The sequence below is a fragment of the Micropterus dolomieu genome, linkage group LG17 (assembly GCF_021292245.1).
Source record: "Micropterus dolomieu isolate WLL.071019.BEF.003 ecotype Adirondacks linkage group LG17, ASM2129224v1, whole genome shotgun sequence".
NCBI classification, from domain to species: Eukaryota; Metazoa; Chordata; class Actinopteri; order Centrarchiformes; family Centrarchidae; genus Micropterus; species Micropterus dolomieu.
This window is the reverse complement of record NC_060166.1, coordinates 24,721,118-24,736,276: the sequence shown is the minus strand read 5'-3', so window position 1 is coordinate 24,736,276 and position 15,159 is coordinate 24,721,118. Positions and strand designations below refer to the sequence as shown.

The 15,159-nt window shown below is 40.3% G+C and overlaps 1 protein-coding gene and 1 long non-coding RNA gene across 2 annotated transcripts in view; both read left to right on the top strand.

The window, feature by feature from the left end:
• LOC123986599 (protein jagged-1b) overlaps positions 1 to 15,159 on the top strand; it is a 53,509-nt gene that overhangs the window by 3,416 nt on the left and 34,934 nt on the right. Inside the window, exon 2 of the mRNA XM_046074950.1 lies at positions 2,270 to 2,596. Coding sequence (XP_045930906.1) covers positions 2,270 to 2,596 — 327 coding nt within the window. The remainder of the gene's footprint in view (positions 1 to 2,269; positions 2,597 to 15,159) is intronic.
• LOC123986600 overlaps positions 14,271 to 15,159 on the top strand; it is a 1,363-nt gene continuing 474 nt past the window's right edge. The window contains exons 1-2 of the long non-coding RNA XR_006828910.1: positions 14,271 to 14,552; positions 15,060 to 15,155. This is a non-coding gene — a long non-coding RNA (uncharacterized LOC123986600). The remainder of the gene's footprint in view (positions 14,553 to 15,059; positions 15,156 to 15,159) is intronic.

Here is a 15,159-nt window from a genome sequence, read left to right as displayed (position 1 = left end):
GCTCAGTGCTGGGCAGCTTGGCTTAAGACAGCGGACACATGAGAGCTTGTTGGTTGTTGTGATTTCTGACCATCAAGTTCACAACACTGCTGTGGATACATGATTCTGATTCTTGGACTTAATGAGCAATTGTTAAGTTCAGTGTTGTGCGAGAATGCCAAAAGGGCTGTAAATTATTCAGATGTACTCATCCGAGGAGGTTTTGTGGCAAACTGAGATAACAGTGGCTTTATTTTTTGTGTTTGCATTTGTTGAAGAAAGCAAAAGCCATTGTTTCAATCAGCTACAATGACAGTATGTCAATACAGACACACACCCATGCATGCACGCACATACCTGACCCTGGTGCTCCGAGACTCCCAGGGGGTCTTGTTAACTCTATAGTGTGTGTGTGTGTGTGTGTGTGTCCTCTCCACCCATCTTTAAACAGGGAGGGAACACAGAGAAAAGAATGGGAGGCAGATGAAAAGGAGAATGGCAACAATGCAGAAAAGAGCTGATGGCCACAGAAAGAGAAATGACAGGAGCGTTACAGCTCGTTCCCAGATAGAAAAAGATGGGAGGAAGAGGAGGAGGAGGAAAAGGAAGAGAAGGAGGAGAGAAAAGATTGTGATCAGGTTTTCAGTGTTATCATACACTGGGAAGAGAGAGTGAGAAATATGAGGGAGAGTAAAGAAAGAAAGACAAGGAAGTTGAGAGATGAACAGGATTAAATGGCAGCAGTGATGTGGTATGTGTCCATGACTTGAATTGAAAAGTTAGATTCTTCCTGTGCTGGGGGTCAGGCAGGGTTGTGGGAATCAAAGTTATGTTTTTCTCTCTCTCTCACTTGCTGTGTGACATTATACTGATAAACCGATGATACAGAGGAGACATGCAGGCCGCTGCAGATTAATTTGAGTAATTGTATTTACCACTGATGTTTGATAACACCTGTTTATCAGGTAAAGTTCCTACCTGTTATCATTCTTACCGGTTGAAGGTCCATGGACAATATGATGGATTTCTGGTTCTTTTCTCAGTTCACAGTTTTTGGTCTTATGCATCTGTCATTAACAATTTTGCTGATTTTCCTTGAAAGAGGTGGTATTCTGCTCATTTTCAGGTTCAAAATCCTATTTAGGGGTTGTACCAGAACAGGTTTACATGGTTTAATTTTCAAAAAACACCATATTTTTTGTCATACTGCACATTGCTGCAGCTCCTCTTTTCACCCTGTGATGAAGGCTTCGTTTTAGCTATGGAGTGATACATCTTGTCTCTAAACAATCTTTGTTGGGAGTTGCACATGCGCAGTTCCTAGTTAAGGACTACTAGCCAATCAGAAGCAGTGAAGGGCAGGCCAATGAGACACCAGTAAACAGCTTCAATTCAGCTGTACATGTTGCCGACCAGCTTGGCAACATAGAGAGTTTCAGAGCGGCTGTAGTAAATGTATCTTTCATCCATAAAGTTTTAACTGAGCTTTGTCTCTACATCACAGTAAAAACTTTATGTCCAATGACTGCCTGGAGGATAGCTAGTGTTTGGAAGGGAGAGGAGGTGTTTGTTGCAGCTCAGTGTTTTTCCACCAGTGTTTTTGAGGGCGTGTCGGAGTAGCCGCTTGGCGAGCCTTATATGAGGCGCATTTAGCTTTCATCCCTGTGTCGTAACAAGGATGAAAGGGAAGCAGCTGGATTACAAATGAGCTGTTTTCAAGCAGTTCAGAGCAGTGTTTTCTGTAGGAGATGGGAACTCCCTTGGTGCTGGACTTTGGGTTTTTTCACTTTGCAAACCTATTACATGCACAAAGAAGGTATACTGTATAACCCAGTAAAAGAAAGAGAAAAAGCCAAAAATCATAATACCACCTCTTTAAAGTGATGTTAATTTGTTAAAAGGTGGTTCTACACAAAAGTTGCCAAATCAGTTGAAGTTTTCGAGCCAATTGGATTTAGCCTGTTAGCTTATCATAAACACTGGAAACAGCGGGAAACAGCTCTGTCCAAAGGTAACAATATCTGTCTACCAGCACGATCTGTCAAATGGTGTCTGAACCTGACTTTAAAGTGTACAGTGTGCACTGCCCTGAATGTTCACACACCTAAATTATCCTTAAATTTAATTCACCTGCTGACTTCTGGTGGTTTTTCATCACTACATACCAGTGAGAGTTTGCATACTGTAACTGCGTGTTTAAATAACAGAAGATATAAATGTAATAAATGTCTCTCCTTCCCATCTGTCACCTCTCCTCTCTGCTCAACTGTCCTCCTCTCTCTGTACTCAGGCCGCGTGTGCTGTAGGGATGTTTGAGCTCCAGATCCGCCACTTCCAGAACCCACAAGGACTTCTGCTGAACGGAGACTGCTGCGACCTCCAGGCCGGCGGGGGGCAGCGCTGCTCTGCCAGGGACCCGTGTGACACTTTCTTCCAAGCCTGTCTCAAGGAGTACCAGGCCCGGGTTGCCTCGACTGGGGCCTGCACCTTCGGGTCGGGCAGCACAGGGATCCTGGGCGGAAACTCCCAGTCGCTCCGCCACGATGGAGGAGGGGGAGGAGGAGGAGAGGATGGGACTAATGGGCACATTGTCATTCCTTTCAAATACGCCTGGCCGGTAAGTACAGGGGCAGTGCTGGTTATCAGTATGGTTACCAAGGGAACAGACTAAGCTCCAAGTACAACAATACACTCAAACTGAGGCTAGAGGGGAATAACAATGACGATCAGAGGCAGAGCTCAGACTCACATGCTCTTACACCTTTTCTGTCCCTTTCTGTGTGGGGGTCAAAGTACTGGAGTGCTCGGGACATTTATTTTTACTAAATCACAATATCTGTGCCCCTGTTAAACTGACCAATTAATGTCCATCATATTGGAAAGTCAAAGAAATCATTCTTATCAATTGCTTTGATTTAAAGTGATTTAGACCACCTCCACAAATACATTTTACACATTGTTGAAATAAAACATTTTATTGCTATTTCACACAGCAATCACCTACATTTAATGAGTGTGGCTATTGTTAAGACCAGTGGTTCAAGTGTCCAAAATGTTTATGACCAAATATCTGCTAAACTAATGAAATGCATCGGCATCTGCTGTAAATAATTTACTTGTTAGAATCAGCATGTTAGCATTTAGCTCAAAGCACAGCTGTACCATTAAATTGGCCTACTGCATTTGCACATCTTCAGGTCAAATGAACCAAGTTGAGAAGGAAACCTAACTCTTTGGTCAAACAACTTGTGTTCACACGGAGGCTGTGTTGAGGGATCAAAAGTAGACTTTAAAATATCACAAGCCATAAATGTTGGGAACCACTGGTTTAGACCATCATCTGCTAAATAGGATGATTATAGAATTATAGAATCTTATGTGTAGTTTGCTATTTACTATATGCAATTATACAGTAATGATTGTCATCCCTCGGGCTCCTCAGAGTCACGTTTTCTCCTTCCTCCGTATATTTCTGTGCTCTTTCTCCCTCCTTTCCTCCATCCATTCTAAACCTTCCACAGTTAAGTTAAAAAAAACTTGGTTTTTTTATTTCTTTCTTCGGGACATATTGAACAATCTGCATCTCGATCAAATATCACACTGCTGGCTGCTCCATCTCGTATCCTCATTAAAGAGCAGACCAATTAATCTGCCATTAGCGCAACATGGGTGAATGTGGCCTATGAAGACACATTGATTGTTCAATCCACCCTTCTTGTCCTCCTCTAGTCTTCTCTGTCTCTCTCTCTCTTTCTTTAGTTGCTTTACCAATTATGTAGTAGGAAGCTAAAGAAACACAAACCATGTGTAAGTCGGGATGAAGGAATCCATCCCCAAGACGTTAGCTCATATAATGGATTATTTCTGCATTGTTTTATTCTGTTATCTACAGTATATCATCATTGCATTAGAGATGAAAGCAGTAGTCGATTAATGGATTAGTTGAGCTAATAATAGCAAATAATTGGCAACTATTTTGATATGTCAATTTTGGTCAAAAATGCAAGAGTTTGGCAAGAGTTCTAGTATCTTAAAATGTGAATAACACAAGCAATTTGAAAACATCAACGTGGCTTCTTGGAAATTGTGACTGATATTTTCACTATTTCTGACATTTTATATATCAAATGATTAATCAATAATTGGCAGATTACAGGTTAATAATACTTATTTCAGTGCATTTCACATCGTTTGCTTTGCAGTAGCAGCACTGAGCGACAAACATATTCCTATTTGGCAGTGCTCTTATTTCCATCAACCTTCGCTCCATCATCACCCATTTGTTGCTTCTTTCCTGGATTCATTTAATTTATCAATGAATATAGAGTTAGAGAAAATCCCTTTAAAACCACTTGGCAAAAAGGACACGAAGAAGTGAGCCACAATTTTTCTAGGGTTTTGTTTGCTCCCAGCATGGTTGACTTCTTTCTCATAATGAAAGTATTACAGATATGGCACACAAAAGGCCTTGTGGTTCAAATTAGATTAATATTGGTCTATAAAAATGTTTCTAATATCGCACAAAATCCCAGTGAAGCTTCAGATACACGCCGAGCGTGAAAAACAAACACACAAACACACATGTACCCCCACTGACCTGAGCATACACACAAATGTTTCCATGCACAAACACACACACCAGATGTAACACACAGTTGGGTTTAGGTTTCTTATTCTTGATTAGTATCAGGCCATTTACCAGTGAGACGCTCTGTCCCAGAGCCAATTATCTTCCCATTTCTGTGTACAGCTTGCTCCATGTGTGTGTGTGTGTGTGTGTGTGTGTGTGTACGCTATATGCATGTGCCACACTTTCCTTGTGTTTTTTCCCCTACTCCTGTACATTGGGGAGGTGTGTGATTGGCAGGTGCGAGTGTGAGAAAAAGTTCTCTGTCAGAAAGCATACCTGGATCAGTTTCAGGGCCAGGCCGCAGGGTGGGCTGGGCTGCAGGGAGAGAGAGAGAGAGAGAGAGAGAGAGAGAGAGAGAGAGAGAGAGCTCAGACACACAGGGTCAGCGTCAGTCTGAAAGACCCACTTTATCTGTCCATCTCTGGGATTTGGAGGGTGGAGGAGGTGGAGGGAGAGAGGGAGAGAGAGTGATCCCTCTGCCCCAGGTGAGGGGATGAACAGGTGAGCACAGTCATTATGAGGAAAGGTGAGCTCTCTTTGTCCCCTGCTCTCCCTCACTTGTTCAGTCTTTCTTTCTCCCACTAATCTCTTCAGGGAAATGTGCGCTCGAGCAGTTGTGTGTGTGTGTGTGTGTGTGTGTGTGTGTGTGTGTCTGTATTTGCTTATGAATGTGAGAATAGTTGTAATTTGTTGTTTGTTTCACGTATAATGTTACCAAGACTGCCTGCTGTTTGCTGGCTGCTGTAAGTCTGAGATGCGATTGCTCCTGTTAAAGCTCTGGCTGTATGCTGATGTCTCTTTTACCAGCCAGTTAGAGCTCAGTTTCTGTAACATATATAGTTCTGATAGGCCAGTTTGTAATAAGTCTAAACATCAAACAAAAGATCTAGTACCTTGTTTCAGGTGGTACGGACAAATAATGTTTATGTAAGAATCCTTTGTTATATGCGATGATTGACATCATGAATCAGCCCTCAATAAGTAAAAAAAGACAAAAGGTCTGCACACTGAACCAATAGCTCACAATGAATTAAATGGAGTAACAATTCAGTCCAACTTTGTACCGCTTTCTCTGGTAAACATCTCAGAGCAGCACAGTGCAGGCAATATTTACAATGAAAAGTTTTCACATGTGTGCGCTTGACTGTGGCTGACCAAGTCCAAACTTCACATCACCCCCAGTTGCCTCTTAAAGACTATATTAAAAGACAAGTTTGATATTTTAGGTTATGCTCAAATTTCTTTTCTTGCCAAGAGTTTGATGAGAAGATGGTTTCTCATGTCTATACATTTAGTATGAAGTTGGAGCAGCGGGTTAGCTGGTTCGTGTAGTCTGGAAAATGGGGGAAACATTTGCCTGGCTCTACTGCGGCTTTACTAGGAGTCTACGCGTCAGGGTTGTACTAGGTAAACTGATAAACGTTTGTCAAGAAATACAGAGTCTATGTAACTCCCTATAAATCCGGAAATGGTTGTTTTATGTTAAGAGGTTGGTAGGACATTTAAAAAAATAAAATTTTTAATAGAACTTGGCTAACTGTTACCCCCCTGTTTCCAGTCTTCATGCTAATTTAAGCTAACCACCTCCTAGCTATCAGCAAGAACATAAGAGTATTTTTCCAACATGTCAAACTTCCTTTAAGGTACATGGAATGAATTTTGAAGAAAGAAAGAAAAGTGCAGGTAAACCATCATTTCCATGAATTAATATGAAATCTATTATGACGGAGAATGTAATACCATGTCTCTGCTGTTTTCCTTGTCTGGTTTCAGATGTTAAATCCAGATTTTGCTCCTGTTCATCAGTAATTTTACAGATAGTCTGAGGGATGTGGCTTCATTTTGACTCCATTTTGACATTTAGCGGTCTGGGATGCTTTAACGGCGGCACCTCTGCAGAGACGGGAAGAGTTCAAAGACTTCATTACTGCGAGGTCATTTCCTTTAAGGCCCTGCTCTGTTGGTGGTTTCACTGTCAAATATGTTTGGATGATGAAGGGAAACAGAGCGAACTGCCAGGAGAGAATGCTCAATTTGTTCTTGATGAATCCATTATCTGACAGGAGTGGGAACAAGTCAGTGAATGAATTGGAGTATGAATGAAAAGCCAAAGACAAGGCAAGTTGGCAGGTTCAAAACTACTGACCAGGTGGTGATGATGCAGAGGCAAAGCTCAGCAGAGATGATTATTCCTCTATAAGTATAGATTCAGCAGAAGCCCACCGCTTACCCAAAAATTGTGGGAACAGAATCTGACGTTTCCTGACCTTTTGTCACTCAGAACAAGTTCATCAAGGTCTGCTAAAGCCTGCTCTTTTGTTAAAACCTGTGACAAATGACAACATGATAGAAAAAAGGAACATGAAATGAATGGAGTGAAGTCCCCACCGTTTATAATCCTCATGTCAAGTGTCAAAGCTCATTCATGGTCAGGTTCACTGCCAGAGGCCATAACTGACTGTTCTGGGAAAGACTGACATTGGGCTGAAAGTGTATGCACAAATGTGCGTATGTGTGTGTTCTTCGCCTTGTCTCTTGTCGTTCCTGGTAGATGTGCGTTTTGCATAGATATGGGTCTTTCATTCAGGGCAAGAGAAACACGGTGGAATTAATTTTGAATGTTTGGTATACATAAGCAAAGAGGAATAAATGGTAAATGGACAGTATTGTATATCGCCTTTGTAGTCTCCTGACCACTCAAAGTTCTTTACATTAAATGTCAACATTCACCCATCCATACACTGATGGTAGAGGCTGCCATGCAAGGTGCCAAGTGCACATCAGAAACAGAAACCAATACAGACTAAAACAGAGCTAAAAGAGAGTGTTTGTTCGACTTAACACTGATCAGGTGGACTATAAATGATATTGCTCCTTATCTGCTGGATGTGTAAACTTTATAAGGTAAATAAAATGTCAGATGTTGTGTGTTTATAGCTTGTTGGCATTATCTCTCCAAATGACTGCAGGTTTAAAGTATCAAAAGCACAAGCACTATACAATACTTGGTGTTACACAGTCTATCACTGGTTCATCATTACAGATGCATTAAGCAGCATGTTAATTTTGTAGCTGATTGAGGTTAGAGCTAATTTTATCTACTTTGTTGGGTAGTATATCCTGTAACAGTGCATCATAGTTTATAAGCTAATTTAAAGCAAAATTAGTTTTGTATTAAAAAATATGAATTTGCAAAGGAACTTAGTAAAAAGTACAATATTTTCCTTGTGTATGTATTGGCAGTATAAAATTGCAAATTGCAAAAAATGGAAATACAGATTTCTTTCTCTCTCTCCCCATGTTTTCTGTCTCTAGCTGTACTGTCAACTATCTTAGAAAAATACTAGCAAATACGATTTAAAAAACTGCATTCAAAAATATTTAAATTATAAATAAATATTTAGCATAAGTGGATTCACTTCAGGGGCAGCAGTGGTTAGCACTGTTCCTCACAGCAAGAAGGTTGTGGGTTCAAACCCTGGTTGCCCCGGCCTTTCTGTGTGAAGTTTGCATGTTCTCCCCGTGTCTGCGTTGGTTCTCTCCAGGTGCTCTGGCTTCCTCCCACCGTCCAAAAACATGCGGGCTAGGTTAATTTAGGTATGAGCGTGAGTGGTTTGTCTATGTGTGGCCCTGTGATGGACTGGCAACCTGTCCAGGGTGTACCCCGCCTTTCGCCCGATGTCAGCTGGGCAACCCTGTATGCAGGATAAGCGGTTGACGATGGATGGATTCACTTCAACTTTTCTACATAACGTGGACAGTTTTCATTGGGACCACCACAATGGAGCTTGTGATAATTGTTCCCAGCGAGGTCTGCAGAATATCCAGAGTAATCCTGACATTCTTTCTGAATAGGCACATTGTTTCTCAAGTGTTATGTTTTGATGCTTTGAGCGCCACAAAATATATTCCTTTCACTTCTTTTGTGTTGGAGTGGCGGCAGACGTGTCAGAGGCAGATAGCCGAAAGCCTCAGCACATAAAATCTAAACCAAAGTGCTTGGCTCGACACCAGCAAGAGTAAAATAAGAGAATGTGGGGTTTTTTTTGTAATTTGGATGAAGCTATCTGAGCTTGCATTGGGGTGAACAAAGCACAGTGAAATTATTTTAGCTTTTTGTTCATGAGCAAGTTCAAAATGCAAAGTGCGGCCGTCATGCAAATATTTTCAGGTAGCTGCTGTGGGGCTGAGTCCCATCAGTCAATTCAGTTTGATTCAATGGGGCTTTATTGGCATGGGAAACAGACATTTACATTTCCAAAGCAAGTGTGAGATAAAAACATTTAGCTATTATATAGATAGATAGATAGATAGAAAGATAGATAGATAAAGTAGAAAAATTAGATATACACAAGTAAAGTATGAGTACCTCAGAAATGCAGTGAATTACAGTACTTGAGTAAGTGTACTAAGGTACTTTCCACCACTGAAACTGATCACAAGATACTCTATACAATCATACAGGACACACACACACACACACACACTCACACACATATCGTTGTAACCTGTGCATTCCTGTTGTGTGGGAGCCGAACCGGAGGAAGTCAGTGAAGGGTAACGAAAGGAGAGGAGAATAGTTGGAGCTTTCTTTCTCTCCCGAGTCTCTCTTTCACTGTTTCTCCTCCCATCGTTTGTGTTCTCCTCTCCTTTGTCCCCTAATTGACTCTCCTACGCAGCCTTGCATACCTGCATGTACGCCGATACTATCGTTTACAAACCTGCGGCCATGTACATAGACACACACGTTTCCCCTTATAACCATTTCTCTCTGTAGACACACCCAGGTGCACACACAAAACACAAAGGTTAATTCCATCGGGATCTGGAGCTTGTGTTTTTTAGAGATAAGTTAATAACTCGGGGGGTAAACGTCTCGAGGGAAGCGTGTTTTAATGATTTCATTTGTGTGCAAATTGGATTGAGAGTAGGAGTTTTCTAATAGAAGAGAATAGAGGAAAAGGACGCTTTATTTACATGATCACTGTGAAGTTACAGCCTGTCATTGTGTGTCATTGAATGCACACCGCATGTATACAATCTTTTAAATGGATACACAGGTGTAATCACAGCAAATAGTTTCCTTTGTTTGCCATCGATCTCTTTCTCTTCTTGTCATATCTCCTCACTGTAGTTTCATCTCTCTCCCACACACACACACCCTCTCGCGCTCTCTTTCTCTCTCTCTCCTTCGGATCACTCATTGGAAACCTTTTGTTCTCGGTGTCACTGCCCTCCAGTGATGTTCAGCCACATCTCGTCCCTGTGGATTACACGGAGCAGGCAGAGTTACAGTACAGCAGTCATAAATCCGCCTCTTCCCTCTGTGGTTTCTTGTGTTGCTGAAGCTTTACGGGAGCAACCTCAAACGTTTTGAGCCATAGCACTGTGAAACATAGTCCCTCAGTGGGATTTCCCATGATGCCTTTCCAGATCTGGTCTGTCATTCTCGTCCACTGTGACACTTGTTGTCCTTACCTACAGTGAACTTAACTGATATCAGCGTGTCTCATTGTCACATTATTCCTGTGCTCTCGTTTCTGTCTGTCTGATGGGTTTACTGGTTATGATTCCCACTTCACCTGTCATATCTATTTATTATCTAGATATCTATATCTATCTATGTTTTCATTTCACACTTGCTTTGGCAATGTAGATGTCTGTTTCTCATTTTTACATAGTTTAATCAACTGGAGTGTTTGTTGTTCACTCCATGTTAAATAAATCAAGATATTTGGAAGTCACCACCATACCATCACAAGTACACATAGTACTTGTTAGTGACATGTGCATTCATACTTCAAAGGAAGCCAATGTTTCTTCTTTAATGCTTTAGGGATAGAGAGTGCAGAAATACTTTCTGATTTTTGAATGGGACATCCTGAAACCCTTGTGCATCAAAGTCTGAGAGCGGACATTAAGTAATTCATAACTTTTACCTGCCTACCTCTTTTGGACATTGAGAGAGACAGAGACAGAGTGACAACATCTCTAGCATGTCATAGCTTACTTGTAACTAACCATCTACTTCAACTTATAAATACATTATGAGTCAGCTTTTGAGTGCAGTGCGCTGTTTTTTTGATGACTGCTTATAAGCCAGTGCCTCAGTAGTACAGGTGTGTTCTCCGTCAGTTTTTAGCAGGTGCACCTCCCCTAACAGTCCTGAGCAGAGGTCTAATCAGGCACATTACTGTAAGTGAAAACACCAAAATGGCTGGTGATCTTATGACTGTAATTATAATACAGTACAACTAGTCATTAAAATAATTGGTCGTGATAATAATACAACTAACTATGTGTAGGAGCCAAAATAGCAGTTTTTTGTTTATATTTAAAGAACAGTAGTTATTATTTCAAGACTTCCCATATTTTTGGTTGTAGTTCTGATTCACTGATTTTGATGGACAGTTTGGCCACTGATTGGCAAATCAGCCTCACCATAGTAGCTGTGGGTGTGGTGTAATTAATAAAGGGAAGTTGGAAACAGGAGTGCAGCCCATAGCTTTAGTTGAGACCAAACACAGTTTTTTAACCACACCTTGTCTCACCTTATTTGATATCATTTTTGAGTCAATAGGCTACTATTTATTTTCCCTCATTTGCACTACACACATGTGCATTAACCTACAATGTTTTGGTAGGATCATTGTTCAAGTTTTATTTTTGTAGGTAGGATATTAGAGTTAAATTATTATTTCCAAACAGCGAACACAGAATGCTGGATCAGCAAAAAGGAACAAAGGTGCGTAAAAAACTACTCTTCTAGTGCTGGGGCAGTGGCTATAATATTGAAACGGAATAGCCACTACACTATGGACAGTCTGTTGTATGAGGTCACATTTATGTCTTCATCATTTAAACATGAGTTAACAAACACAATATGGCCTCAAGGAAAAGTCTTAAAGAAACCTGAGTACCTGGATATACAGTATAGTCAGTGGCTCTTGTGAAACTCCTAAGTATCATGCTTATTCTGTCTCTGTTGTCTGTCACCCTCAACGCTACTTAATTTTCCTTCATTTAAGAATAATCGTAATTGTAATACCAAACCACCGAAACCCAAGTTTGTATTGAGTGACCTATTACACCAAAAATATAAATGTTTCTTATAACATTTTTAACTTATGAACACCCAGTACCTCCCCAGCTTTTTTATCTGCATGCAAACAATGATAATAAATGGTGCAGATAAACAAGATCGCCAGCATTCAATCAAAAGTAAATACATATGTGAGTCCAAGAATGGGCTTCATGTTCTCCAGAACAGGTCTCAACATCCCGAGAGTCTGCATACAACTCGCTTGTAACTTTCTATATTGGACATGCACTTGATCCAGGCCTTTAATGATAAAGCCGTCGCACAATAATTATGCATTTTAACCAGTCTGCACCACAGTTTACTGTAACCAGTTTTTTAGGTATAATACTTAAAGCTGGGGTAGGCAACATTGGAGAGAGAGTATGCTAGATTTTGAAAGTATCCAATCTTCAGGCCTCCCAACAAAGCCACTCCCCTAAAACACATTTTCATGCGCAGTGAGTGCACAGGCAGTGTGTTTGCAGGTAGACAGGCAGGTAGATAGGTAGGCTAGCCAATCATTTTATTCTGACCGAATGAAATGATTGGCTACCGGATTGTTGTGTCAGAGCATTTCATTTATTGATTGCTACCGGGATGTAAAGAGAATTTCAACAACTATAAGAAAAATGCTTCTGAAATAAATTGTCTCCCCCCAGCTTTAACATAAACAGGACCCAGTGGAGGCGTGCCACCCAATACAGCGTCTTTCCATTGTTGTTCTTAAAATATTTTCTCCACTATCTTTCTCTCACACCAATTTAACACTGTCAAGTTGGCATCCAAAGTCGATTTGGCACCTTTTCGATAGCAGGCGTGTAAGAGTAGTTTGGATTTTGGACCAGGACCAGCTCTTAGCACTGACAGGAGACAATGCCTGAGTTGGAGATATTTCCAGAAATCTGACCCTGACCAGATTATAATTTAGTTTCAGATAGTCAAAAGTAACTATATGACCATTTTCGTATAGATTTCTGCCTTGAACCGCTGGTCACTTTCCTCATTTTTCTATGTTTGTGGGGCAATTTCTTTATCAAGACTTTAGAAATCTGAATACACACACACACACACACACACACACACACACACTGTTAACACACACTATTATGTGCAGACACACACCACTCCCAGACTTGTTCTATTTCCACACTAATATGGCCTCTCTCTGAAAGTGCAGTCGTGGATGTGAAGCATCCAGACAAGGTAATTTCCTGCAGAAGTTGGAGAGATAGGGGGGTTTAGAGGGGATGGTGGCAGCCGGTCTGGTTTACGATGGGGGATGTGAGGGACGGATGGAAGGTGGTAGAAGGAGTTGAGGTTAATGAGCAAAAGGGTAAAGCTGATGTAAGTGCTGCAGAGTGAGTAAAGAAGAAGCTAGTTGGGAGGGTTTAGGATAGTTAGTGGATGATCTCAGTGCTTTGGGTGGGATTGTAGATGTAGACTGGATGTGTGTGTGTGTGTGTGTCATAACGGTTTACTCACTCTGTTGATAGAGTCATAAGCAGCAGGAGGTAAAGGAGGGGAGAGATGACAGGACAGGATGGACATGGAGGATGAGGAGACGTCATGTCAAGAGGCGTTTCTTGCTTCACAGTGTTTGAAGCATAGTTTAGTTTAAGTTAATTAACCCGGCAGGAATGTGAATATCAGAAAGACAGATGTAATGGGAATTCCATTAATATCATCTTCAGACATATTGCTACTGCAGAAGACTTGAATAAAATTCACAGAAAGACAAGTGTTTGCATAAGCTGTTTATTTGAAAACTCGAATTTCCATCACACTGTGATGGAGCGAGGATGCAGAGAGGGTCAGACAGTGGTGGAAAGTAACCCAGGTCAAAAAGACATTGAAAATGTACTAGAAATTCACATAGTATGCTTATAGTACATTCATACTCCTAACATGCTTACTAAAAGTATGTTAAAGATATATTCTCCTGAGCTTTAACAAACTTCTCAAAAGTAGTAATAAAAAGTGGTAATAAATATATACTTAATTAAACTTTTAATAAATATGCTTAAATAAAAGCATATTTTTCACAACATTTTAGTCTATTTATTAAAAATATATTTATTGAACTCTTAGTAAATACTATTTAGGTGTACTTTGTGGAAGTACATTGTTAAACAATTACTCTTTTAGTGGGTTAAAAATATATTTATGCCAAATATGCTTAATTGTGTAGATTACTGCAAAATATTGTAATTATTTATGTAATTGCCACATGTTTCAGCCTGATTTCCAGAAGTATTATTTTTAAAACATTAAAATTTATTTTTCAAATGCATATTATTCCTTTTTTTTAATCAGGTAAACAGCTAGTTTATATCAGAGACCTCTTTCATAAGGGTAACCTGGCCCAGAAGGAAGCGGCACATGTTGTTAACTTAACAAACAACAACATATAGAAATAAAAATACTTTAAATCATAATGCAGTTATACTTGTTTCTGTTTGTAAACAGTAAACACATGTGTACACGGGCGAAGTGTGTCCTCCCGCCCAGCCCAGCGCAGTGCAATCAGTTGGACCAATCAGAATCAAGGTTTTCAAATCGTCGACCCAATCACACAGCGTGAAAGTCCGCTTCTCGAAAGTTAACGTGTGAACTGTCGTTGAGAGGGAAGCTATTAATGGCCAGAAATCATTTTGTTTCTCAGGTTTCCTTTGTTTTACTTTACCGACTCAGACTTGGCGAAAGTGGACACCACAGACATAATAAGGGAATAACACAGAAGAGAAGTATATCCGGTCAGCTCCCTGCAGAAGTTAACTGTGAAAAGAGCTAAAGAGGCGTGCCTGGCAAGTACAAGCAGGAGAGGACAGACGCAGAGACTGCCGGCAAAAATCGCCTTTCTAGGTAAGTTTATTATTGTTAGCAGGACAACACAATTGTGTAAGTTACTAAAGTTGAGCTCACTCTGGGTTTGAAAATATTTTACTTGGTGGATAGCTAATGCTAGCACGTGGATTAATATATTTATTAGCTAACGTTAGTTAACATTTTAATAGTTTCATAATCGAGACAGCAACTTTCGTCTGCCTTATAAACAGTGTTGGGAGTAACGCGTTACAAAAGTAACGCAATTAACGTACAGTAACTTAATGTATTGCTTTTTGCTGTAAGTTAGTTTTTAATGTTACTAAAATTTCGGTAATATACAATCTCAGTAACCCTGCTGCTGGAATTTGATGCATGACATTTTAACATTTAACATGAAATAAAGAATAATAATAAAGATTTGCAATAAGAATAGTATTACAGTGTTTATAATGATACGCAAATGAAGAACTAAACTAGGTGGAAGTACTGGCCTAACTGAATATTTATTACATCTCATTTGCAACTCCATTTCTTTTGTTTTAGGGGTTCCTGGGATCGTTGCCTCAATCAAAGATGGCTTAGAGGCCACGAAAACCTCAAAGGACCAGCTGGACCCTCACAAGCTCAATGTGCTCATAGGTAT